This window comes from Apium graveolens, chromosome 8, assembly GCF_009905375.1.
Source record: "Apium graveolens cultivar Ventura chromosome 8, ASM990537v1, whole genome shotgun sequence".
Classification (NCBI taxonomy): Eukaryota; Viridiplantae; Streptophyta; class Magnoliopsida; order Apiales; family Apiaceae; genus Apium; species Apium graveolens.
The window spans coordinates 108,783,335-108,805,888 of record NC_133654.1 but is presented as its reverse complement, the minus strand read 5'-3'; the positions used below and the strand labels follow the sequence as shown (position 1 = coordinate 108,805,888).

The following is a 22,554-nucleotide window of genomic DNA, read 5'->3' as shown; positions in this document are numbered from 1 at the left end:
GCTTCTGGGGCATATATCACTCGTATCCATACCCAAGGTATACTAGCATGCTTTCGGGGCTCTATATAAGATATCCAAGTCAATGAGTTCTCCAACTATTGATATAATTTATCAGGACAACATGTGACAACCATACCATTATCGTCTATATAGTTAGCCCTTCCATAACAGAATAGTGGATCTTCATCACATAGCCCAATAGAGTCGATTTTTCCAGCCAGACCTAGTTCTTCCAAAAGTGCATATCCAACATTCTCGTTGAAGATGAAGTCATCTTCCCATTTGGTTGGAAAAAAGACCTCATTCTGGAATCTAGTAAATGCTATACCTGGAAACCTTTTGGCAAACTCACGATCAAAGACATCATTTAAGACTCTATTAAATAATACTTTTATCATTTCACCTACCTTGGGAATTCCTTTTCTTCGATCTGACGAGATACCGTTTTTCAGAATTATTGGGAGAGTGAGGAAGGATGTAATGAGATTCTATATATAACCATCACCGGCCACATCCTTTGAAATGGAATGCTTGTTTGGAACAGCCAGGGGAGACGTGCTAAGAAAAGGCATAGTTTTTATCTTTGCAGACATGTACGCCTTGAACTAAGTGCTGAGTCTTGAGCTTAGAGCTCTCCATACTGTAATATGAACGTCTTCGACGGTGTAGCTAGTCGACGGTTTGTTGTTCCCTTATTGCCGCGGCGATCGGTAGCGCGTCAAGAAAGAACTCTCCTTCTTCGCTTCGCTTTCCCGTCAAACTTAAAAAACCGAACCCTGGCTTTGATCAAAACAAGTCTTCGTTTTCCCGTGTTTTTTGTCTTAAGCAAGTTTCCTTTAATAAATGTTCTTATATTTTGAAAAAATTGCGTTTTATATAACTGTGAAATCTTGCAACTCACTTTCCCTTCCTAGAGGACTATTGAAATGCAATAAATTCCATCTCATATATATGGAAAATCTTACTTTTCAATTGAGGAATATGGAATCTCAGTCTGATTCAACCTTTAGGAGCGATTTGTTCATCCAACTCGAAATATCGTAAGAGAATAAAAAGAATCTTATGCCCAACAACTCCCATGTCTTTCTCGGTCGGACCGACCATAAATTTCGTTCCAAGTCTTTATGTATTTTTAGAGCAAGAAGCAGTTTTGAATTTTTTTGAATAAACAAGATGACAAGACTTTTTCAGGAACTGGAGAAGGGGGAACTTCTCAGTCTTGTTCAATCCCTTCAATTTGTTATATCAGTCTTACTCGTAGTTATTATAGTCTTACTTTTCTGGGTTGTGTATATTTGCTATAGACTTTTGCGTAATAATATAGTAGCGAGAGAAATTCTCGATATGTGGAGCTCTGAATACATTTTAAAGCAAATCGAGCAGGGGAACAGACTGCCCTCCGTAGACGTAGGTACAAACTATATCAAAATTTCCCCTTCAGAGGTATCGCCTTTGAAGAAAACTAAAACGGAGGCGCCCGAGAAAGAGCCGTAAAGGCAAGGCACTTGAAACAGCAATTCCCCCGCCCAGTTCTGCTTGCCTAGATCTCTTATTTCCCGCGTAGTCCGTCGGTCAAACCAACGATTCTCTTCTCACAAAGTAATAGATAGATCTTTTTCTAGTTAGACTTCTATCAATGCAATGAAATAACCATCCCTTCCTATTTGTTTGTCCTGTCAGATAGAAAGACAATTCTGCCCCAAAGAGCCCTTCTTTAGCACTTTAGGGGGTGGGGGTGAAGGGGGGGTTTACATACAACCGAGGCAAAGTAGTTTATGATTGAATCTCAGAGGCATTCTTATCATTTGGTAGATCCAAGTCCATGGCCTATTTCGGGTTCACTCGGAGCTTTGGCAACCACCGTAGGAGGTGTGATGTACATGCACCCATTTCAAGGGGGTGCAACACTTCTCAGTTTGGGCCTCATATTTCTCCTATATACTATGTTCGTATGGTGGCGCGATGTTATACGTGAATCCACGTTGGAAGGACATCATACCAAAGTCGTACAATTAGGACCTCGATATGGTTTTATTCTGTTTATCGTATCGGAGGTTATGTTCCTTTTTGCTTTTTTTTGGGCTTCTTCTCATTCCTCTTTGGCACCTACGGTAGAGATCGGAGGTATTTGGCCCCCAAAAGGGATTGGGGTTTTAGATCCTTGGGAAATCCCTTTTCTTAATACCCTTATTCTCCCTTCATCCGGAGCTGCCGTAACTTGGGCTCATCATGCTATACTCGCGGGGAAGGAAAAGCGAGCTGTTTACGCTTTAGTAGCTACCGTTTCACTGGCTCTAGTATTCACGGGCTTTCAAGGAATGGAATATTATCAAGCACCCTCCACTATTTCGGATAGTATTTATGGTTCTACCTTTTTCTTAGCAACAGGCTTTCATGGGTTTCATGTGATTATAGGTACTCTTTTCTTGATCGTATGTGGTATTCGCCAATATCTTGGTCATCTGACCAAGGAGCATCACGTTGGCTTTGAAGCAGCTGCATGGTACTGGCATTTTGTAGACGTGGTTCGGTTATTCCCATTTGTCTCTATCTATTGGTGGGGAGGTATATGAAGAAACGAAACAATAGATTAAAGGAAGATCGAAGACAAAGAGAAGAGAGAGGGCTTTTCCAAAGAATTACTGCAGCTTTCCCGCTCCCCTTTTCTAGTAGCTTCCAAGAAATGAGATATCGCTGCAAATTCATTGTTTTTTCTATAACGGACTTAAAAAAGGTCTTCAGGGTTGTCCTGAAAATCTGGCGCCGAAACAATTTTGGTTGAAACTGCGATAGTACAAAAAATATGTTTTGGTTCTCTTTTAATCGTAATCAAAGATGTTTTCTTGTCTCTCCTTTCTTTTTTCTGAACAAATCGAAGAACCTAATGGATCGAACTCCTCCCTGTAAACTACTTATTTCTAATGAAGGGTGCCTAATGGTAGACCTAGATATAAAAGTAATGAAGTAGTAGAGAAAAAGCATTCGATCAATCAAAGTCTGCTTACGAGATGAAGCATTCCAGTTGTTATTTTATTCCCGAGTTAGAGCTTGTTGTTGCTTTTTTCTTCGTTTTCTCTTTTCTTCAATGAACGGAAGACCTTTCTTCGTATGGTACCTATGACCGAGCTATTCCTACTCTTTCTTTGCTGAAGAAAGAAAGCTAGCGATCGGAAGCCGTAAGCGTGGACACGCTACCTGTGTGGTTAAGCATCTAGCTAGCGTTCCCTTTCTTCTGAACAAGGATAAAAAAGATTAGGACTATGATAGACATGCTACCCGCGGTAGTTGCTATTCCGGTAATCCCGCATACGCATTAGTATGGTCTTCACTATCGACTGGAAACTAGCTCATAAGAGTCAATTAAGAAGCAGACAAAGAGAGAGCCAGAGAAGCCCGCTAGGCGTTAGCTCTAATTTTATGTTGTTAAACTGTAGGGTAGGAGAAGGACTCAGTTGGCGATAGATGCCATGTTCGTCACACAGAAGATGCCAGCACCTGACGATTCCAAAGGCATGAACGGCCCGCACCCGCACAAAAAGAGATTCTTAGCACGGGGTATAAAAGAAAGATCCCCCGTTGGGAATGAAATTATGCTCCCTGTCCCCCTTTTCACCGAAAATGGAGAGATGAATTGATGTATTTATTGAATCTGTCGGGACTGACGGGGCTCGAACCCGCAGCTTCCGCCTTGACAGGGCGGTGCTCTGACCGATTGAACTACAATCCCAGGTGTAAAGCCTAAAAATGTTTCTTTTTTCTCTTCATTCGAACTATTTACTTTCGCCGTGTTGTAACAGAAACACGAATGATATACTATATTCTTATATAATTCTATATCTTTCTTTTTAAATGTCATAGTGGGCTAATTCATGAATGGAATCAAATGGGCCCTTTTTTCACTAAAGAGTCACGCTCTTTAAACGCCCTAAGCTAAGCTAAGAAAGAGGCTTAAGTCATCGATTCAAGGCTTCTTTATTTTCCACGAAACTCCTGTCTTAGTCTTCATTTTAAAAGCAGAAGATATAGGTAAATAGAACCAGCCGTCGATTCGATTGTTTTCCAAGAATGTTGGGCCGGGTATGTAAGCCATGTATCTGGGATTCTTTTAAAAATGAATCTCATCTTTACATAAAAAAAAATTGTAGTTCCCCGGTAATTCCTTCAATAGCGGCTCTAATGTCAAATGAAAACCTTCCACCCAGATCTATCTGATTCTAGCACAACTGCGGTTAGTGATTCAATCACAGCGGGTAGACCAAGAGCAGTTCTTTATTTTTATTCAACAGTCTAAGGAGTCAATTCCTTCAAAGCTTCCACCGGTAAAGAGCCAAGCAGCTGCTATTTGAACAACGGATATGGAGACAGCGTATGATTTCAAAGTTCAAAAATATTGAACAACGGATTCAGCCATTTAATAGAATATCTACAACTTATGGCTCCACTGGTTGTATGCTAGATGCAACCTATTCTGTAACAACTTCTTCTGGCTATAGCACCTGCTCATTCCCTGACTTCCTTTCTTCTCTCAGGGCATTCTCTTCTTCTTTTAACTATGTCATTTGCTTTCACTAGCGCCGGTTATGAGAACAGTCAGAGCAGATTCTATATAAGAGTACCTTCTGTCCCATTTGGCTCAATATCAATAGCCGGAGATTAAATAGCGAGGGTTACGTTCACATTTTTAAGAGCGGCCCATCAGATCCTACATAATCAACAGGAGAGAGCCAAATGTGCCATGGACACAGCAGGATCAGTCCTAGATAAATTGGACTGAAACGGAGTTTGCATGTCTTAACCGTACTAACAGCTTCGTCCGTGCAATGGCTTTATTATTTATTCATTTCACAACAGGAACGAATAAAGCTCTTAAAGAAAGATGCAAATAGTCAAGAAAAGAATGCCGCTACTATTGAATATAATTTCTTGGCTGGCAAATAAATCTCTAGAAAGATGAGAGAAAAGGGAATGATTTGAGAAAGCAGTAGCCGGCTCGGGGGTCGGAAAGGGTGGGTAAGTATAGAGAGCCAGACGGCTCGTGAAGAGAGAAACCATCTGCCCCATCTATTGACTTAGATGAGGAGTCTCGTCTTGAGCACGAAACCAGCTCTGAGTAGTCTTTGCGAGGCGTCCCTTTGATCTTTCTCAAAAAGGTAGGTTAATGTCTGGCTTTCAGCGCCCGTGTTCAACACGTGTTAAAGGCAGCTAAAATGCCCAACTAGAATTCGATTTGAGCTTAGCTTAGCTCTTTCTAGAGATTCTTGGCCAGGAAATGGAAGAGAAGTTTTGGAATAAAGTGAATTAGTTATCTAATGGTGCAAAGAAGTGCTAGCAAGTGAGTAGACCTATATACGGTATACGAACGATCTGGCTAGTGAATGCGGGGAGACAAGCGTTAGCCCAAAGCGTTAGCTTGTATCCGCGAATGAACGATTGCAAGTGAGTAACCATTTCTAGGTTACGTAAGAAATGGTATACGAACGATAGAGGCTTATCTACAGCTCTTTTTGACTTACTTATAGCAGATAGCTTTCAAAATATTACAAACTTGAAAGAGAAGGCATATATGTACTACTTAAGAAACAGCACTTAAGGCTGTAATGAGTTGGTGTCCCCGGTGCAAAAAAAAAGAAGAGAAAAAGGAACTGATACTTTACTTCAAAGCAACCTTTTCCCTTCTTCTATCTTTTCTTTTATTAAAGTGAAAGAAGCCTGCATACCCACTCTTCTTTCCCCCTAGCGATAGGGCCTCGCCCCGGCTAAAGGCAACATTGAATTCTGACAACAGAAAAGTCAAGTTGCTGCCCAGCTCTACCTTTATCTATGTCGGAATCGACCAAACGGAACTAACGGCACACCTGGCGAATCTTTCACTGCTATCTATACAGTCTCTTCTTTCTATCGGGAAAGAGAGTCATTAACGCATTCGTTCTGAGTCGACAACAGCAATAGGGAAGAAATCTACGTTAGCAAGAAGAACTAATCCACTCAGAGAGGTCGTATTTCTTTGGGTTAGCGCCTTTCGAACGAAAATGTATTTTTATTTATTGTTGACAAAATTCGTTTAAATGCCCCCGACTCGCGGATGTTCTCAAGCTTGAGCATACCTTTATAAGTATCTTTTCGCATGAACAACCTCCCTGTCATAGAATACGGCGGGGCATTTTTGATGCTGATCTCCTGCCAACTAGCATAGTTGCGCAGAACGTTATCATCTAAAAAATCCCGGCGGAGCTCTCTTTCTATCCTCCGCTCTAGTTCCACAATGGTCCAGACGAAATCTTCCGAAAGAACAGGGTGCACCTTCCGACTTGAATGAGCATCCTCCCACGCTTCTCGAATTATACGGGCCCTCTCCTTATCTGAGATGAGCGACTCTAATTCATCAGCGAACTCAGGGGCTGTCGGTTGCTCTACTTCATCACTATCGATGAAATCCAATATTGAAGGCACTGCCCTGGGATCGCCTGGAAACGACGGGAGTTGATCTCGGTCTAATATATCCACCCCCGCCGCTCCGAAGAAAGTGGGGTCCGAGGAGCCTGAAGGGCCGGGAAGTGGATTGAATCCGCCATCTACGGGTTGACTACTTTCATCTGCGCCTGGTAGGAATTGCTTAACAGCTGGCCAAAGCTCGTCCATGAGGAGCATGCCAAGCGAGAGAAGCACCTAGAACAGGGCTAGCCTAACAAGCAAGAAAACTAGATTCGGATGAGCCGTGCATTTTGCGAGATTCGAAACAAAAAACCAGAAAGTGAAATCCACACGCAATAGAGAAAAGTAAAATAGTACACATAGAAACATGAACCTTGTTGAGGCAACTGATCTAGCTCTTGAAATATATAACATGATTGATCCTATAGTCGTCATTTTTGTTTTATAATATAACCCTTTTTAAAGAGGCTCCGGACGGCGCGTTGTCCTAAGCCCTGGGCCCGGGCTAGCCCGTGCTTACGGATCTTCGCCGCTTGCTTTTGCACCAAGGTTGCTTACGATCTTCTTCTCTTATGCAATTTCGAGTTTGATCAGAAAGTTCCACTACTAATATTATTGAATCTGAAGATCTCAAACAGCCTGATACTGCAGCACTAGTAGGTGACTTTTTTGCTATTAGGCATCGGGAAGAATTTGCTTTCATTGTTGATGGCAGTTTTCAGGTGACTGCACAAAATGTGTCAACAACGGTTACGATGACAGAAAGTTGTAATTTACAGCAGAAGAGAGAGAGCACACGTATAAGGCACCGCCTATCACGACAGGCTGAACTGTCTATAGGATATACTTCTCCCCTCGTTCCTCCCCCTACTAATAGGAATGTGACTGTCCTCTATCCCTAGTTGTAACTGACCTTTCCCGCAACTTCTGTATTTATTATCGCCTTCATTGCTGCTCCTCCAGTCCCCGCCGCTACAGTAGAGTTGACTTTAGAAGAAGTATATAAACACAAAAGGTACAACTCTTTTATAGTGGTATTTCCCCTAACTCGGTCTGGAGTTGAGCTTTCTTGTTAGCATAGCAGCTTCAGTTGAAGAGGAAAGGCCTTGGTGTACCAACAATATTGTAGTATTGGCTGATGCCCTTGATCAGAAAGTCGAACATATGCCCGTATAGGTAAAATACAATACGTCGATCATACTCCAATACAGGATGGACTAGAAGGGACCTAAGAAGTCCTTGATTGGGAGATTTCATCCCTTCAATAGCAGCCCTTGACTGATTTTAAGCTCTTCACTGGCGCCTTTGTATGTCTCAACTTGACCTCTTATTGCCGGTTATAGGCTTGGTTGTCGGGCCGGCAGTTCAAAAATGTTTCGGATACAGCCCCAACACGTCTTTCGTCTAATCGGGAGAAAAAAAGAAAAAGGCGTTATTGCTGTGCTTCCCTTCCCAGTCACCATTCCGACAGGGAATAAAGCGAGGTAGATCTAAGAAGCTTGAAACTAGGCAGCAAAATAAGGAAGAGTGGCTTACCGCAGGCTTTTCAAAACAAATACTTCAAGAGATATCGACTAAACGAAAAGGGATTTGTGCTTTCCTCTTAAAGTAGGGGTTGGACCAAGAAGATAGGTCACAAGTGGCCTTACTCTCTTTGTTTCGGAATGAGGATGGGAAGGCGTAGATCCTCGATCCAAGTCTCATCTTTTTTTTTGAGTGACGATGCTCTTTCAGAACCTTTTAAGCGGATCAAAGACCTAGATGATCCTTAGACAACATCATATACGCGGTAAACTAGCATAATACAAGCACTAAGGGAGGAAACTACCTAACACCATTGCATTATATACGCTATTTCTTTTATCGCTGGTATACCTTTGATAGGCATACTTACTACGAGATTCGATTCCCCGAATGCGGTACTTGGTTGGTTTCCTAGTAAAGAGTGCTACAACGACATCCCCTAATTAGGTACACAAATGGCCTTCCGCAAGAGCAGTTTTACGGTTGATTCACATTCACTCAATGCCTCTAGAGCCCTAAAGTAGTATTGTAGCCCTACGGCAAGTGTAGCTAATGCAGGCTAAGGTGCAAAAAGAAAATATCATAAGAAATAAAGAAATTCTCAAGCTCTTCTCCTCTCTGATTCTATTCGTAGAACTTGTCCATCGGAGTAGAGGAATGGTTAACTCATCAGACTCATGATCTGAGAATTGTAGGTTCAAATCCTGCCTCCGAGAAGTAAGCTTGTTGAAAGGCAAGCCCGTTCTTGCTTTTATTCGCTGCGTCTGGCAAGGGATTACACGAAAGAAGAGAGTGCGGTCACGTAGCTAGCCCCAATCGAAAGCTTAGGTCGGAAGACTTTAGTGAGTAAATCGGAGACGGATTTAATTTCCCGGCAAAACTAGACCTATAGCTCCTAGTATTTCTCAGAATCACTAGCCGGATGTAGTACCAGAAAACACATTCCGGCAGGAAACAAAAAGAGTGTTGCGCAAGTTACGCTAGAAGATAGGTTTCAACCTGTTTTGGTTGAAAGGATATGAAAGCCTGACCCGAAAGAACAAAGGCAACTTGCCCCATAGAGTGTGTGGGCCGGGACATCCTAGGCGCTTGTATTCTTGATATTTATGCCTCCGCTCCTTCTTCATGGATTATATCCGCCAATAGCCATAAAATGTGTGGCAAGGAAGCTGCTCCTAGCTAAGGGGTTTACCGTATTCTCTTACCAGAAATCGACTTGGTAAAGGCTTAGCAGACCAACTACCTAATACTGGGATTGCCCAATCGCGCAAACGAAGAAAGTTATGTAAATAGGTATGTCCATTCATGTAGCTAATACAGCAGCAAGTGTAGCGTCGGAAGCCACTGGTGTGTTATATCGGTATAGTAGAATAGCATAGCAAATAGATGCCTTCTATAGCTAGACAGTATAGTCTCAAGTATTGCAAAGAAACCTCCGGCAAGTCTAGTTATATAGTCTTATATGCAATTAGTTAGTAGCCGCGCTCTCTAGCAACCCTACCAGACTTCTATTCTAAGTAAATTTATCTTTATGCAAGCGTCATAATCAATTATCAAGTACTGCTTTGTTGTATAGAGTCTTGCTAGCAACAACCGGAGTAGCCATACACGCTATGTAACTAGCTTATGGTCTTAGATTATAGATGTGCAAATAAACTAGAAGAGTCTTTTATATAATATAGTCAAGTAGCAACTAACCTGGTAAACTATAGCAACTAAACTAGAATATAGGTAGCTTCTACAGTACTATTAGAGTGAAAGCGAGTAAACTACCTATCTAGTATTTAGCTATTCTTGCAAAAGTAGGTCAATATGCATGCTAAAGCAAGAAAGCTTGCCCCGCTCTCTAGTAACTTCTTTATCCCGATTAGCCAAACTGATGTCATTAACCCTTCCTCATTAACCGCCTCTAGCTAGAACTCATATATGCAAGACACGAGTAAACAAGCTATATCGGGAGTACTACTATAGACTTTCCCAGCTGATCAGTAGAAAGAGCTCTTGCCTTCAACTCAGAATAGAACCTTCTTTGCAGTGCATAAGAAAAGAAAGAAGTGTAGTGTTCTAGAAGCTAGCAGCTGATTGTGGAGAAGAATGCATAAGATGTAGTGTTCTATTGCAACTCTACTCTTTCTATAAGATCGTAGGCAACTAAGAAAGTGAAGTAGTTATCTAATGGTGCAAAAGAAAAGAAAGCTAGTAAGTATACGAACGATAAAAGAAATAGCATATAGAATGCAAGCACTAAGTAAGTAAACTACCTCGGCTCAAAGAGAGAATGTGGTTATAGCTCAAGCTCGAGAGTGGAAATTGCATCAACTGAGTGGATCCTGCGGTTTTAAGTCAGGTGTTTCAAGCCTCGTCTGCTAACAAGTCAAGTGCAGCTAACTCCCGGATGTTTCTTGAGTAGTACATATCTGCCTTCTCTTGCTCCAACGCTAATCAAAGAATTCATACTGATGAGTGGGCAAGACAAGAAAGGGTAGTCCCGCTTCGAAGGCTAGGCTAGAAAAGCACTCATATCTATGAATGCTCAAGCACAAAGTCCTGGATCTGGAACCTTTCTCGACCAACAACAAAGCAAGAAAGAAAGAACAATGGCTGCTTGGCCCACAAACAAACCTTTCACAGTTGCACTCCTCCAAGACAATCTGAGTACGCTCTGGATGTCCAACCTTTCTATCTCTTCCTTCTCGGAGCTAATGAGTTAGAGTAGCTTCCTTGGCTGGCTAAGAGCCTTTCTTCAAGCTATGGATCTTATATAGAGAAGGACACTAAGCAAGTTGACTCCGTAACCTCTATGCATCGGGTCTATTTAGATCTCTGGGTACTATGGATAGGCTAACATTTGATATAAGCTACATATCGAGGTCGGAATGGGAACGAAGAAGACTAGTACATATCTTTTGTTTGCGAGTGATACTGCAAAAAGAAAGCTACTAGTTGAAAGCTACTATCATCCTGTAGTCTGTTTATCTTATGAAAAACCGCATAGAGAAAAAGAGAAAATAAAGGCCAGTCTCAATAGCTAGATCTACTGAGGGATAATAGACTTATTAGGTTTATAGTTCCAAAACAGCATATTTCTTATCTGCACCTGAAAGGGATTCATGAGCAAGAGCTTCTTTTTAAGCTTCTTCAACAAAAGCAATTTCTGCGGATCTTCCTCCAACAGAATCAATGGCATTGGATCTAACTCAACTCTCTCCCTTTCCAGCTTAGCCTACCGCTCCGTGGGCTTCTATCCCCCCGGTCGTATTCAAAGGATCTCTCAAGAGTGAAATTATCTCTCCCCGCAACTCTTAGAAATACAGTAAAAGTAAGAGTCATACGCCAAATCGAAATATTATTGATTTTCCCCAATAGTATAGATCTTTCCTCTCCGCCGCTCTCTCCCGGCTGAACTATTGGAGTGAGGCCGAATAAAGAGACATTCTACTTTTTCCAAATGCACCTAGCTTTCTCTTCCTTCTAACATGGTTGATCAAGTAATTTACTTAAGTCAGGCTCGAGCATGAAAGGAAAGTAGGCAGATTCAGTTAATGAAAGTTAGGCTTTAGCCTAACGAAACCGGACTCATAAGCTTAGAAAGGGAAGGCTTTCAGGCTTGGGCTACCTCGCCTCTAACTAAGTAGTTGACTTACGAAAATTAGGGCTTGGTATGTGTTGGAGACATCAGCTTTATGCCAGGTTATTAGTGAAGGGTTTGCTACTGAAAGGCGTAGTAATCCAGCATTAGTGAGTCTCTACTCCCGGTGGATTGAAAGAGTTGCTTACAAGACTGTCCTCTAAGGCTTTATTCATTCTAATATGGTCCCGAATAAGCAGATAAAGTTTTCTTCTTTCGATAGACTCTGCTCTTACAGTCATGTCGATAAAGGAAGATCCCATGCATCTAAAAAATATCAGTTTCCAGATGATTGATTCTTTCAGATTCCTTTAGAGTAAGGCATTAAGCCTATTTGATGGAGTGGCGGGGAAAGTCAAGCCTTACCTTCTTAGTCTATTGCCTCGCTCTCCGCTGCTTTGTTCCAGAAAGAGGTACTCTAACTATTGAGAGTATCTCTTCCACTTTTATGCGTTTAGTCTCGCCTTGGTACGAGGATAATTGGGGATGGAAATGGATTACACTCATTCTCTCCCTCTTTACTATGCTAGCAATCAGGTAATCCGGTAAAGAAGTCAAGAAGTCAATCCAGTAAGCCAAGGCGGGAAAGCAAAAGTTGTGCTTTCCTGTCACTACTTTTTCTCTTACCCGAAAAAGGCCACCCATCTAGTTCTCTCATACTAAGATACACTGAGCTTTCTTCAGAGCAGAGCAACTCTTTCTTTATGAAAGACCGGCCAACTACAGCTCAAGTCAAAAGAAAGGATTGGAGCACATTGACATCGAAAGAAAGGCCAATGAACATCGGTCATGTCCTATTCAATCCGCCTTACCGATGAGGAGAAAACCTCGTCTTCCAGCTTCGAGCAAGCAAAGAGCGTAAGCGACTTTCCCGATAGGGAAAGGAGCGGGGACCGGCCCTTCATTCATTAAGTTTAGGGATTTGAGTCAGGGACAACAGAGGAGCAAGCCCAAACAGAAGCAACAAGAAAAAACAAAGCAAGAAAGAAAACAGCTGTATGTCTTACTGTCCCCGAGGAAGGGAAGAAAGAGAATGAGCTGCCAGACAAAGCACAACGGAGGAATGAACTTCAAGCATGGAAGGGGAAAGTAACGACACTCTAAGTTGTATTCCATTTACAAGTTACAAGATAGCCAATTCAACCGCTTCGCCCCTATTCTTTCTCTAAAGTCAAGAGTGCTTTTGTCTCTCCGTAGGGGTTGGGGCAATCCTAGTATTCAATATAGCTGGCTAACACTTCCCGACCGTTGGTAGGGAAGGCGAGTGTAACGTTCCAAGGAACTAGACAGATCGAGGGAAAGAAGGAACTATTCTATAAAGAAGAGACCTTCTTTATTTCCGGCCCACAGGATAGAAAAGTAGATCATTCAACTCTAGCTTCTGTTTTCATTTTCAGGTCCCACATTGAATCTAAAATAGATCTTTGCTACATGCTTCTTAAGACTTGCAACGTCTAGGTCATAAGAATCTACCGAGTGAGTCTAAAAGAGAGAGTGAGCAGCTGACTTGCAACCCCTAGGTCATAAGAATCTACCGATTAATACTTTTATGGTGTAACTGAAAGTGTCAATGTTATATTTGATGACACTAAACTCCCTAGTATCCAAACTAAAGATCGTTCTGAGAAACTGAAGTTTGATGATATGTCAGATTCGGAATCAGAAAATGATCAAGAACCTGAGGTTGTTGCTGGTGAAGAATCTATTAATCATGATGATACTTAAGGTAATGGTGATGGAAACATTGGCAGCAATGGAGATACCACTGCTTCTGACGAAGAATCATCAAGTCAACCGGTAACAACTCAGGGGGAGATGCTGAAGGATCAACTAGTAGGATACAGTATCCCAATGTACTTCAAGGCGAATCATCAAGATCAAATCTTCCACGATAGACTGTCTGGAATAAACCTCATCCTTTTGAGTTGATTATTGGTGATCCAGATGTTGGAGTCAGAACTAAACGTCAAAATGAATGTCTGCTCTCAGGATTTCTTTCTAAGATGGAACCTAAGAAGATTGAGGAAGCACTGATTGATCCAGATTGGGTGATTGCTATGCAAGATGAACTCAATCAGTTTGAACATCAACAAATCTGGAAACTGGTACCTAGACCTACACACAAGAAAGCTGTTGGTACTCGGTGGGTATTCAGGAGTAAACTAGATGAAGATGGTGTGGTTACAAGAAACAAAGCAAGACTGGTAGCTAAAGGGTATTCTCAAGCTGAAGGCATTGATTATGATGAAACCTATGCTCCAGTGGCTAGACTAGAGGCCATCAGGATATTTCTGGCATTCGCAGCATTCTCGAACTTTAAAGTTTATCAAATGGATGTCAAGAGTGCATTTCTAAATGGAAAACTGGATGAAGAAGTGTATGTTGAGCAACCTCCTGGTTTTGAAGATCCAGATCATTTGGACTATGTCTACTTTTTTTTTCAAAGCTATTTATGGTCTCAAACAGTCTCCGAGAAAATGGTACGACACTCTTTCTGAATTTCTTATTGAAAATGGTTTTATTAGGGGTGTCATAGACAAAACTCTCTTTTCTAAAATGCATAAGAATGATACTTTATTAGTCCAAGTCTATGTGGATGATATAATATTTGGGTCTACTAATGATAGTCTCTGTAAGAGATTTGCTAGTTAATGCACAGCAAATTTGAAATGAGCATGATGGGAGAGCTGAAGTTCTTTCTTGGATTACAAGTAAATCAAAGGTTAGATGGAATATTTATTTGTCAATCCAAGTATCTCAAGGAACTCCTCAAAAAGTACAATCTAGAGGATTCTGCATCAGCAAGGACTCCGTCATCTACAGCTGTCAAGCTTGGACCATGTGAAAACTCCATTAAGGTAGATGTCACAAGCTACAGAGGTATGATTGGCTCGTTACTCTATCTTACTGCAAGTAGACCAGATATTATGTATGCTACATGGTTATGTGCAAGGTTCCAAGCGGATCCTAGAGATATTCATCTCGTTGCTGTTAAACGAATCTTGAGATATCTTAAGGGAACACCAAATCTAGGTATTTGGTACCCTAAAGAATCTTGTTTTAACCTTGTTGGATATACAGATTCAGATTACGCAGGAAGTGTTGTTGATAGGAAAAGCACCTCAGGGAGTTGTCAACTCCTAGGTAGCAGGCTAGTCTCATGGTACAACAAGAAACAACAAACAGTTTCCAACTCAACGGTCGAGGCTGAATATATTGCTGCTGGAAGCTGCTGTGCTCAAATATTGTGGATTAGGAACCAGCTACGGGACTATGGATATGTATTAAACAAAATCCCTATTTTATGTGACAATACAAGTGCAATAGCCATCACCAACAACCCTGTGCAGTACACAAGGACCAAGCACATTGACATCATGTATCATTTTATTAGAGAACACGTCATGAATGGTACTGTTGAACTATTTTTTGTTCCAACAGAAGAACAAATAGCAGATATTTTCACTAAACCACTTGATGAATCCACATTTACCAGATTAGTTGGTAAATTAGGTATGTTGAATAGCTTTAGTGATTAAACTAGTTAATATCTGAGATATGTTCTTGAATGAATTTACAAATAAATTTTTCATGAATGAAAAATTCATTTGCAAATTTATTTTATCATGTTTACCATTTTTCTTGCTTATTCCTATGTAATTTTTTATTATCTTATCTTCTTTATTTATTCAACTTGTCAATTTTAAATATCTCAAAATATCTTATTTTCTCTAAAAATATTTTTCTATGAATTTTATTTGATAAAATTCAAAAGAAATCTATTTTTGGACTAAAATAGAATTATTTCTGAATATTTTATTTATGTAAATATGTTCTGCATTTTTGCCATATTTTTATTACTCTTTATTTGTCTATTCTATAATTATTAATATTATTTAGGTTTTCTGTATTTGTTAATATTTTCTTTATTCTCTTTTCTATTTTTTTAAGTTTATATATATATATATCTATATATATATAACTGCAATGACAATCGGCAAGACTATTGCAATTGTCTTGCTGAAAGTCATTCTTGTTTAAATATGTTTAATTTAAATTTTCAGTATAGTTGTATACTGGCAAGACAATCGGTATGACTATTAATTGTCTTGCCAGTTATAAAACTTATATCATATATATTTCTTTTTATTTTTGTACTACAATGACAATCGGTATGACTATCGATTGTCTTTCTAGTTTATTCGGTTAAAATTCTTTTTATTTTGTACTGGTATGACAATCGGTATGACTATCGGATTGTCATACCAGTTATTTTATTTTCTTTTAAATTCAAAACTGTTGCCTGGTATGACAATCGGTATGACAATCCAGGATTGTCATACCAGTTGTAGTACTTAGGCTCCTTTTCTGTTGTTTTTTTTCTTCTCAGTTTCTTTTACCCTAATCAATACATAAATCGTCGCGAACAGACTCTCTCTTTTTCTTCCAATCCAAACCACCCTAGCAGTCACTTTCTTCCTTGCTCGAGTCTTTACTCAGCACACTTAACTGTTATATATACATATACGTGTGTATACATACAGGGAGGAGTGCTGCCAAATTTTTTTTTTGGTTATTTCAGTTCGTTTTTTTCGGATCTGTCAATTGCAATTGGGTGTTTCTTTTTCACTTTGTTTCTATGTTCTAAAACCCAATTTTTTAATCGGGTATTGTGTTGTGTGTTAGCTTAATCTGCACCTTCAAGTGGTTTGTGGGACTAAAAATCAACAAGACACAATTTTTTAAATTTTTTGGATTTAATTGAATTAATTCGGATTATTTTTTAATTCAAATTTTCTTAATTTCATTCTTAAAATTCTGAAAGTGCGTGTTTTATTGAACCTTTTTAATGGCTCTCAATTTCCAAATTGTCTCGCATTATCATATTGGTTATTTTAATCTAGAAAAGTGTGATGTGGAAAAATTTAATCCGTGTATTAGATTTTTAAATGACCATTCGATTGTTAGCTCTGCTATTAAATCAAATGTGCTATTAAATGTCAATCTGCTTAGACTAATTTGCACAACCTCTACTGTGGCCGCTGATTCTAAATCTTTTTCATTCACCATGGTAAACACACAGTATGTAGTTGATGAAACAGTCATCAATCGAGCGTTAAATTTTCCAATGGACAATTTCTGTAATTTACCCTCTGACAATGAGATTTCAAATTTTATCCATTCCATTCACTATCAGGGGGTGATTAATTTAACCAAACTGTCTAAATCCAATTTGGTTTCTGAATGGGATATTTTCTTCGATACACTTTCCAAAGTGTTTGCCAACTACACTAAATCCAACTTTCACAACATCACTTCCACTCTGCAGTATATTGGTCTTGCGGTTGTTTTCAATCAAAGGATCAATTTTGGAAAACTACTTTTACCCATTCTTCTGAGACGTCTCACTGCAGCTTTGCATGATCATTCTAAGAATCTTAGGGTTTCGTGCCACTACGCTCGTTTTCTTATGATTATAGCAGAACATCTTCTCTCACCTGAGCATAAGGCTCTTTTTGCTAACTCATCAGTAGTTGAACCCCCTCCGGTAAGCAAAAAGATCTACACACGCCAATACACTACCTTCAAATTCATGCAAGTTCCAGTACTTGTATCTGCTTTCATGGCCACCTTCATTCCTTTACCAATTTTCAATCTTCCCGGTCATGAACAGCAAGCTCAACCTCCAGTGGTTCAAGACACCCAGGCACAAACATCTGATGCTCTTCCACTGCAGGTAATAATTCCTCACTCTCAAACTATTCCTACTTCTGTTGAAAGACCCCCAGTGGTTGATAGGGCTGACCATGAAGTTGTAGAACCGCAGCTTCAATCCCAGGTCATAGAGCCAAACACAGAGTCACAACCTGTCTCAAACTCTCCCCCACTATCAAAAATGTTACCGAGAAGGTTAGTAGGAAGTAGTGTGTTTTTGGATGTGAATGAACCCTCAGCTCTGCCTCCTCCCAAGAAAAGAAGAAAATTTACTGAGGCATCTGAAAGCCCATCCTTGTCCTCCCAACAGGACATGGACTTTGAAATGGCCAATGAACAGTTACTAGAGACATTCTCTCAACATGATGAATCTATTGAAATTCGCCATAGGGCCATGGCATCTTGTACTAAGTCAAGCACACTTCCATTACTCACAATGGAAGCATACATACCAATAGATGATACTCTGGACACAGAGAGAGGAGTGCACATTGAATCAGTTACAGTGCCTGCCATAGTTACGGCAGAAGAGCAGTCACATGCTTCAGAGGGAAAATCTGACTCTCAGCCACCTCTAATAGAGTCATTTTCTCCCCTCCCAGATCCAACACATCTGGCTCCCTCACGGGATTCTCCACTCGCAGATTTATCTGGAGAAAGTGGAGGGCAACTCGGTCAATCTATCCCTGGAGCAATTCAGACATCTATTTCACATGAAAAGATAGATTTGACTGAGGATCGGGACTCGCGAATTCCCATTGCACCACCACTGACCTCTCTTGAAGAGGCTAGGGTAATTTTAATTACAGGTACAGAAGACCAGCAACAGGATGGCTCCTCACGAGCAATTATATTGAGAGAAAAACAAGCACGTGAGATGAGTGAACCAAACACGAGAGATATTCAGGTGAGTGCACACACAGACACAAACACTGAAAACCTGTTTGCTCAGATTGCTACTCTGAAAGAACAACTTGCTAAAAGTCAGGATGAGGCTCAAACATTCAAAGCACAAGTGGTTGAATGGTCTTCTTCTTCCACCTCTGTCAATAATCAGCTGGCATTCATTAGGAACGATATCTCCGATTTGAAGACCACTGTGATACCAAAGCTTAATTCCATTCATGAATCTCCAACTGTATCAGCCCAAGATATTACAAACTTCTGCTCTCTCCATACTAGAATGAATTCTCTTGAAGACCTGGTTGAAATGAATCATTCACTGGACTCTTCCAGATTCCTGAAGATAGAAAAGGGCATGGAACATCTAAATGAAGTGATGAAGCACTTGTATTTCATGATAAAAAATTATCACTACCCTAATGAAGAGCAAAGGACTTTCTTTGAATGGCCGTCTGGTGGAGGCTCGGGCTCTGGAGGTAATGGAGGTCTTGAAGGGTCTAAAGGAAAATCTGTAGAGGATTCCTCAACTAAGGGGGAGAAGCAGGGCAGAAGTGCAAAAGGAAAAGAAAAAGATTCTTCTGCTAGAGAGACAAGGAAGGTTGATGATGTCTACTATAGTGGAGAACAAGATGACTTCGATATTTTTGATGTTCCCACTGAACCAGTCTTGGAAGATAAAGCTAGTATCTTTGAAGCAGAGGAGGAGAGTAATTTTGAAGAATGGGAAGAGGAAGCTCAAGTGGATCCTGTTTTTGAGAAAGAGTTCCAGTAGCAGCAGTCAGAGTTGAAGAGAAAAGAAGTTGAACTTAAAAAGATATCTCAGATCATTGACAAGAGGAAAGACATCCAAAGAACAGAAACTCTTCAAAAGCAACGTCTTCATGACATTAAAGCTAAAGAAAGGAGAAGAGATGTCAAGCTGAAGATTGGTGTTAAATGGGATGAAGCAAGAAGAGTTCTTGATATACCTCAACTGAGTACAAACAATGATAGGGAGTTTCTTCATCTTCTCGACAGGCTGGAAATTTTTAATCCAAACAATGACCTGTACATGAATGCTATCAAGACTGAAATCTCAACGATCTCAGCTGCTTTTGACAGATCACTAAATGAAATGAGCATATTTGTATATTGTCAGAGTGAAGAATCTTTCAAGGTATCACTTCATCTGTTTGAGAATCGTTCTTTATCAGAGATTTGGGTTCTTCTCAACAAAGTCAAAAGAAGCTCAAAATTGAATGAAGTCCTTCGTGAAAGGCTAAAAGAGTTTTCTAATAGGGCTAGTCCTCAAGTGGTCAACTTGCCCTTTCATGTAAGATTCTTTAAGTCGGACTGTCTTCAAATCTGCCAGCTCGATTCACAATCTCTTAAAGACTACTTTGCTAAGCATCTTGTCTGGATGGAACATCACTTAAGAACTGCTGGATACTCGTCTGAGTTGAAATCTAAAGCTGCTGATCTGATTCAAGCTAACTGTGATAAGAACATTAAAGGGTACAATCAGTCGAAGAATAAGCTAAAGTCAGTTGGAGTTCAACCAGTTAGACCAGACAGTTTCACTTCAGAAAGGGATCATGTCTTTGACAAGGAGTTGCTTCAAGATTTTGAAGAAGGTGAATTCGGAAGGGAAGACAACTGAATTCAATTAGCTCAAAACTTAATGTAATATGCTTAGAGCTTTATGAATCAAATTAGACAAATGTAGTCATATGTTCAGTCTATAGGAACATCTATCTTGTATTCACTTGTAAATTTCTTTTGGAATCTGGAAAATGTTAAATATAATCCAGAACTTTTTTGCTATTTACTTTGCATTACTGTTTATATCTTTTTCTTATTTGTTAGTTGAGTTATCCTCTAGGTATTTGTTGTTATTGTCTAACAAACAAATAGGGGGAGATTGAAAGGCATATGTCATAGCCTATTTGTGTATTCGAGGATAAAACTCAACTCAAATAAGAATGTAACAAGTAAATAGTGGTTCTATCGTCAAAGAGATCTCTCAAAGTAACATATGTCAAAGGATTAAGGAAAATTGTTCATCTACAGACTTGAGGACTTAATTCACTGGAAGAAGCTCAAGAAATTGATGAAGCCTCTGTGATATAAATCAAGCTTCTGGATTTAATCAAGTGACAGAGATCTTGTCAGGGTATCAATTAATTACAGGGATTTAATCTGAAGAAAATCATGTTATCAAAGTCAAGACATGAAGAAACGTCATGGAAGTTAGTCATTCATGAACCAGAAAGTACATCGAATGTCAACATTGAAGTGGTGGAATTGATTCATAATTTACAGTGATTTTCAGAAGATTGTCAGAAGAGTGGTTGTTGTTCAAGAATAGTATTAATTCTCTATTAATTAATTAAGTCATATAATTTAATTAAGAAAATAAATTATATCTGCAAAGATTAATTTATTAATTAATTGAATTAATTGATTAATTAATTCTAAATTAATATTATGTATTTTCAGAATTGATTTTGAATTAATATTCAATATTAATTCAGCAAGACAAACATTTGAACTGGTATGACAATTGGATTGTCATACCGAAATTCTTTTCAGTTCTTTTAGATTGTCTTGCTGAAAGTCTTTCCAGCTCAAAGGATTGTCTTACGGAAAGGCTTTCCCACTCGAGGATTGTCTTGCCGAAAGTCTTTCCAGCTCAAAGGATTGTCTTGCCGATAGTCTTGCTAGTACAATTCAGTTGGATTGTTTTGATTACTTAAAAACAGAAGCAGATCATTCAAGAAAGCATTGAATATTTCAACCAACTCAAGAACACAGAATTAAAAAGAAAGCAGAGAACTTATTATCTTCAACTGCAATATTACAGGACATTAATTTCTAGTATTTATTATTAAATCTAAACCACTAGAAATCCTTCTTCTTGTTCTTGTGTAACTATCTAGCGAATTAAAATCCCTAGAACTTAATCTCAAATTGCCTTTAGCATTTGATCTTTTTATTTCAAAAATAGAAAAAGTTCATGTCGAATTTATTCTAGATTTGGAATAATTTATTTGAGATTAATCCCTTGTAAACGATACTGTTGTTGTAACACCTTTCAAGTTTAATAATAGTTTTATTTTACTTTAATTTTGTTTCACTTTTTTATTCCGCATTGTATTCGATTAAACGGTATAGTTGGTATTCAACCCCCCTTCTATAAACATATTGGGACCTAACAGTTTAAGAATAAAATTATGGAAGAGTTCTGTAAAGACCAAAGAATAAAGCAGGAATTTTCTGCTCCTAGAACTCCACAGTAAAATGGAGTTGTTGAAAGAAAGAATAGAACTCTTATTGAAGCTGCACGAACTATGCTTGATGAAGCAAAGTTACCAACCTACTTTTGGGCTGAAGCTGTGCAGACTGCTTGTTTTACTTAGAATGCAACACTTATCAACAAGCATGGAAAGACACCATATGAGATGGTGAAGAAAAAGAAGCTAAATCTAAAGTACTTTCATGTATTTGGATGCAAGTGTTTTGTTCTTAAGACTCATCCTGAACAGCTATCCAAATTTGATCTAAAAGCTGATGAAGGAATTTTTATTGGATATCCACTTTCCACAAAAGCCTTCAGAGTCTACAATTTAAGAACAAGGGTTGTCATGGAATCTATCAATGTCTCTTTTGATGATAAGAAGATTACTGGACTTGAAGATTTCAAAGATCATGATCAGTTGAGATTTGAGAATGAAGCTTTAAATTCTGATGTTGTAAATTCTGATAGTCTAAATCCTGATACTGCAAACTCTGATGGGTTAAACTCTGATGTTATTGAAACTGTGGTGACTACGCCAATGGAAAATGCACCTGTGAAGGGGGAGCATATTGAAGATCCAACTACATCTCAAGAAGCATCAGAACCTAAAACAGGCTCTTCAAGTTCTGATTCATCAAGTTCTGATGGGCCAAGTTCTAATAATTTAGGAAACTCAAATTCTGATTCATCAAGTTCTGATGGGCCAAGTTCTGATAATTCTGGAAACTTAAATTCTGAAGGATCCAACTCAGAGAGCATGATTTTAGGGTGAGCATCAGAAAATGCTGATGGAGATAGCTTGGATCATGGGGGAACATCCAGTTCTAGAGATAACCTTCCGTCTGCAAGGAAGTGGACTAAAGCACATACACCTGACTTGATTATTGGAGATCCTGAAGCAGGAATAAGAACTAGAATAGCAACATCAAATGAATGTCTCTATCACTCTTTTCTTTCTCAGGCTGAACCAAAGAAAGTGGAAGAAGCTCTTCAAGATGCTGATTGGGTGCAAGCAATGCAGGAAGAGTTAAATGAATTTGAAAGAAATAAAGTCTGGACCCTAGTGCCAAGACCA

General features: G+C 39.4%; 1 protein-coding gene and 1 non-coding gene across 2 annotated transcripts; one reads left to right on the top strand and one right to left on the bottom strand.

Annotated features, from left to right (window-relative positions):
* The first annotated feature begins 1,368 nt into the window (after nt 1-1,368).
* Nucleotides 1,369-2,691, top strand: LOC141678387 (cytochrome c oxidase subunit 3). The gene has a single exon (XM_074484689.1). The coding sequence runs from the start codon at nt 1,776-1,778 to the stop codon at nt 2,571-2,573; it is 798 nt and encodes a 265-aa protein (XP_074340790.1). The 5' UTR covers nt 1,369-1,775; the 3' UTR covers nt 2,574-2,691.
* Nucleotides 2,692-3,653: 962 nt separating this feature from the next.
* TRNAD-GUC (transfer RNA aspartic acid (anticodon GUC)) lies at nt 3,654-3,727 on the bottom strand. The gene has a single exon. It is a non-coding gene; the product is annotated as a tRNA-Asp (tRNA).
* Between the last annotated feature and the right edge of the window lie 18,827 nt (nt 3,728-22,554).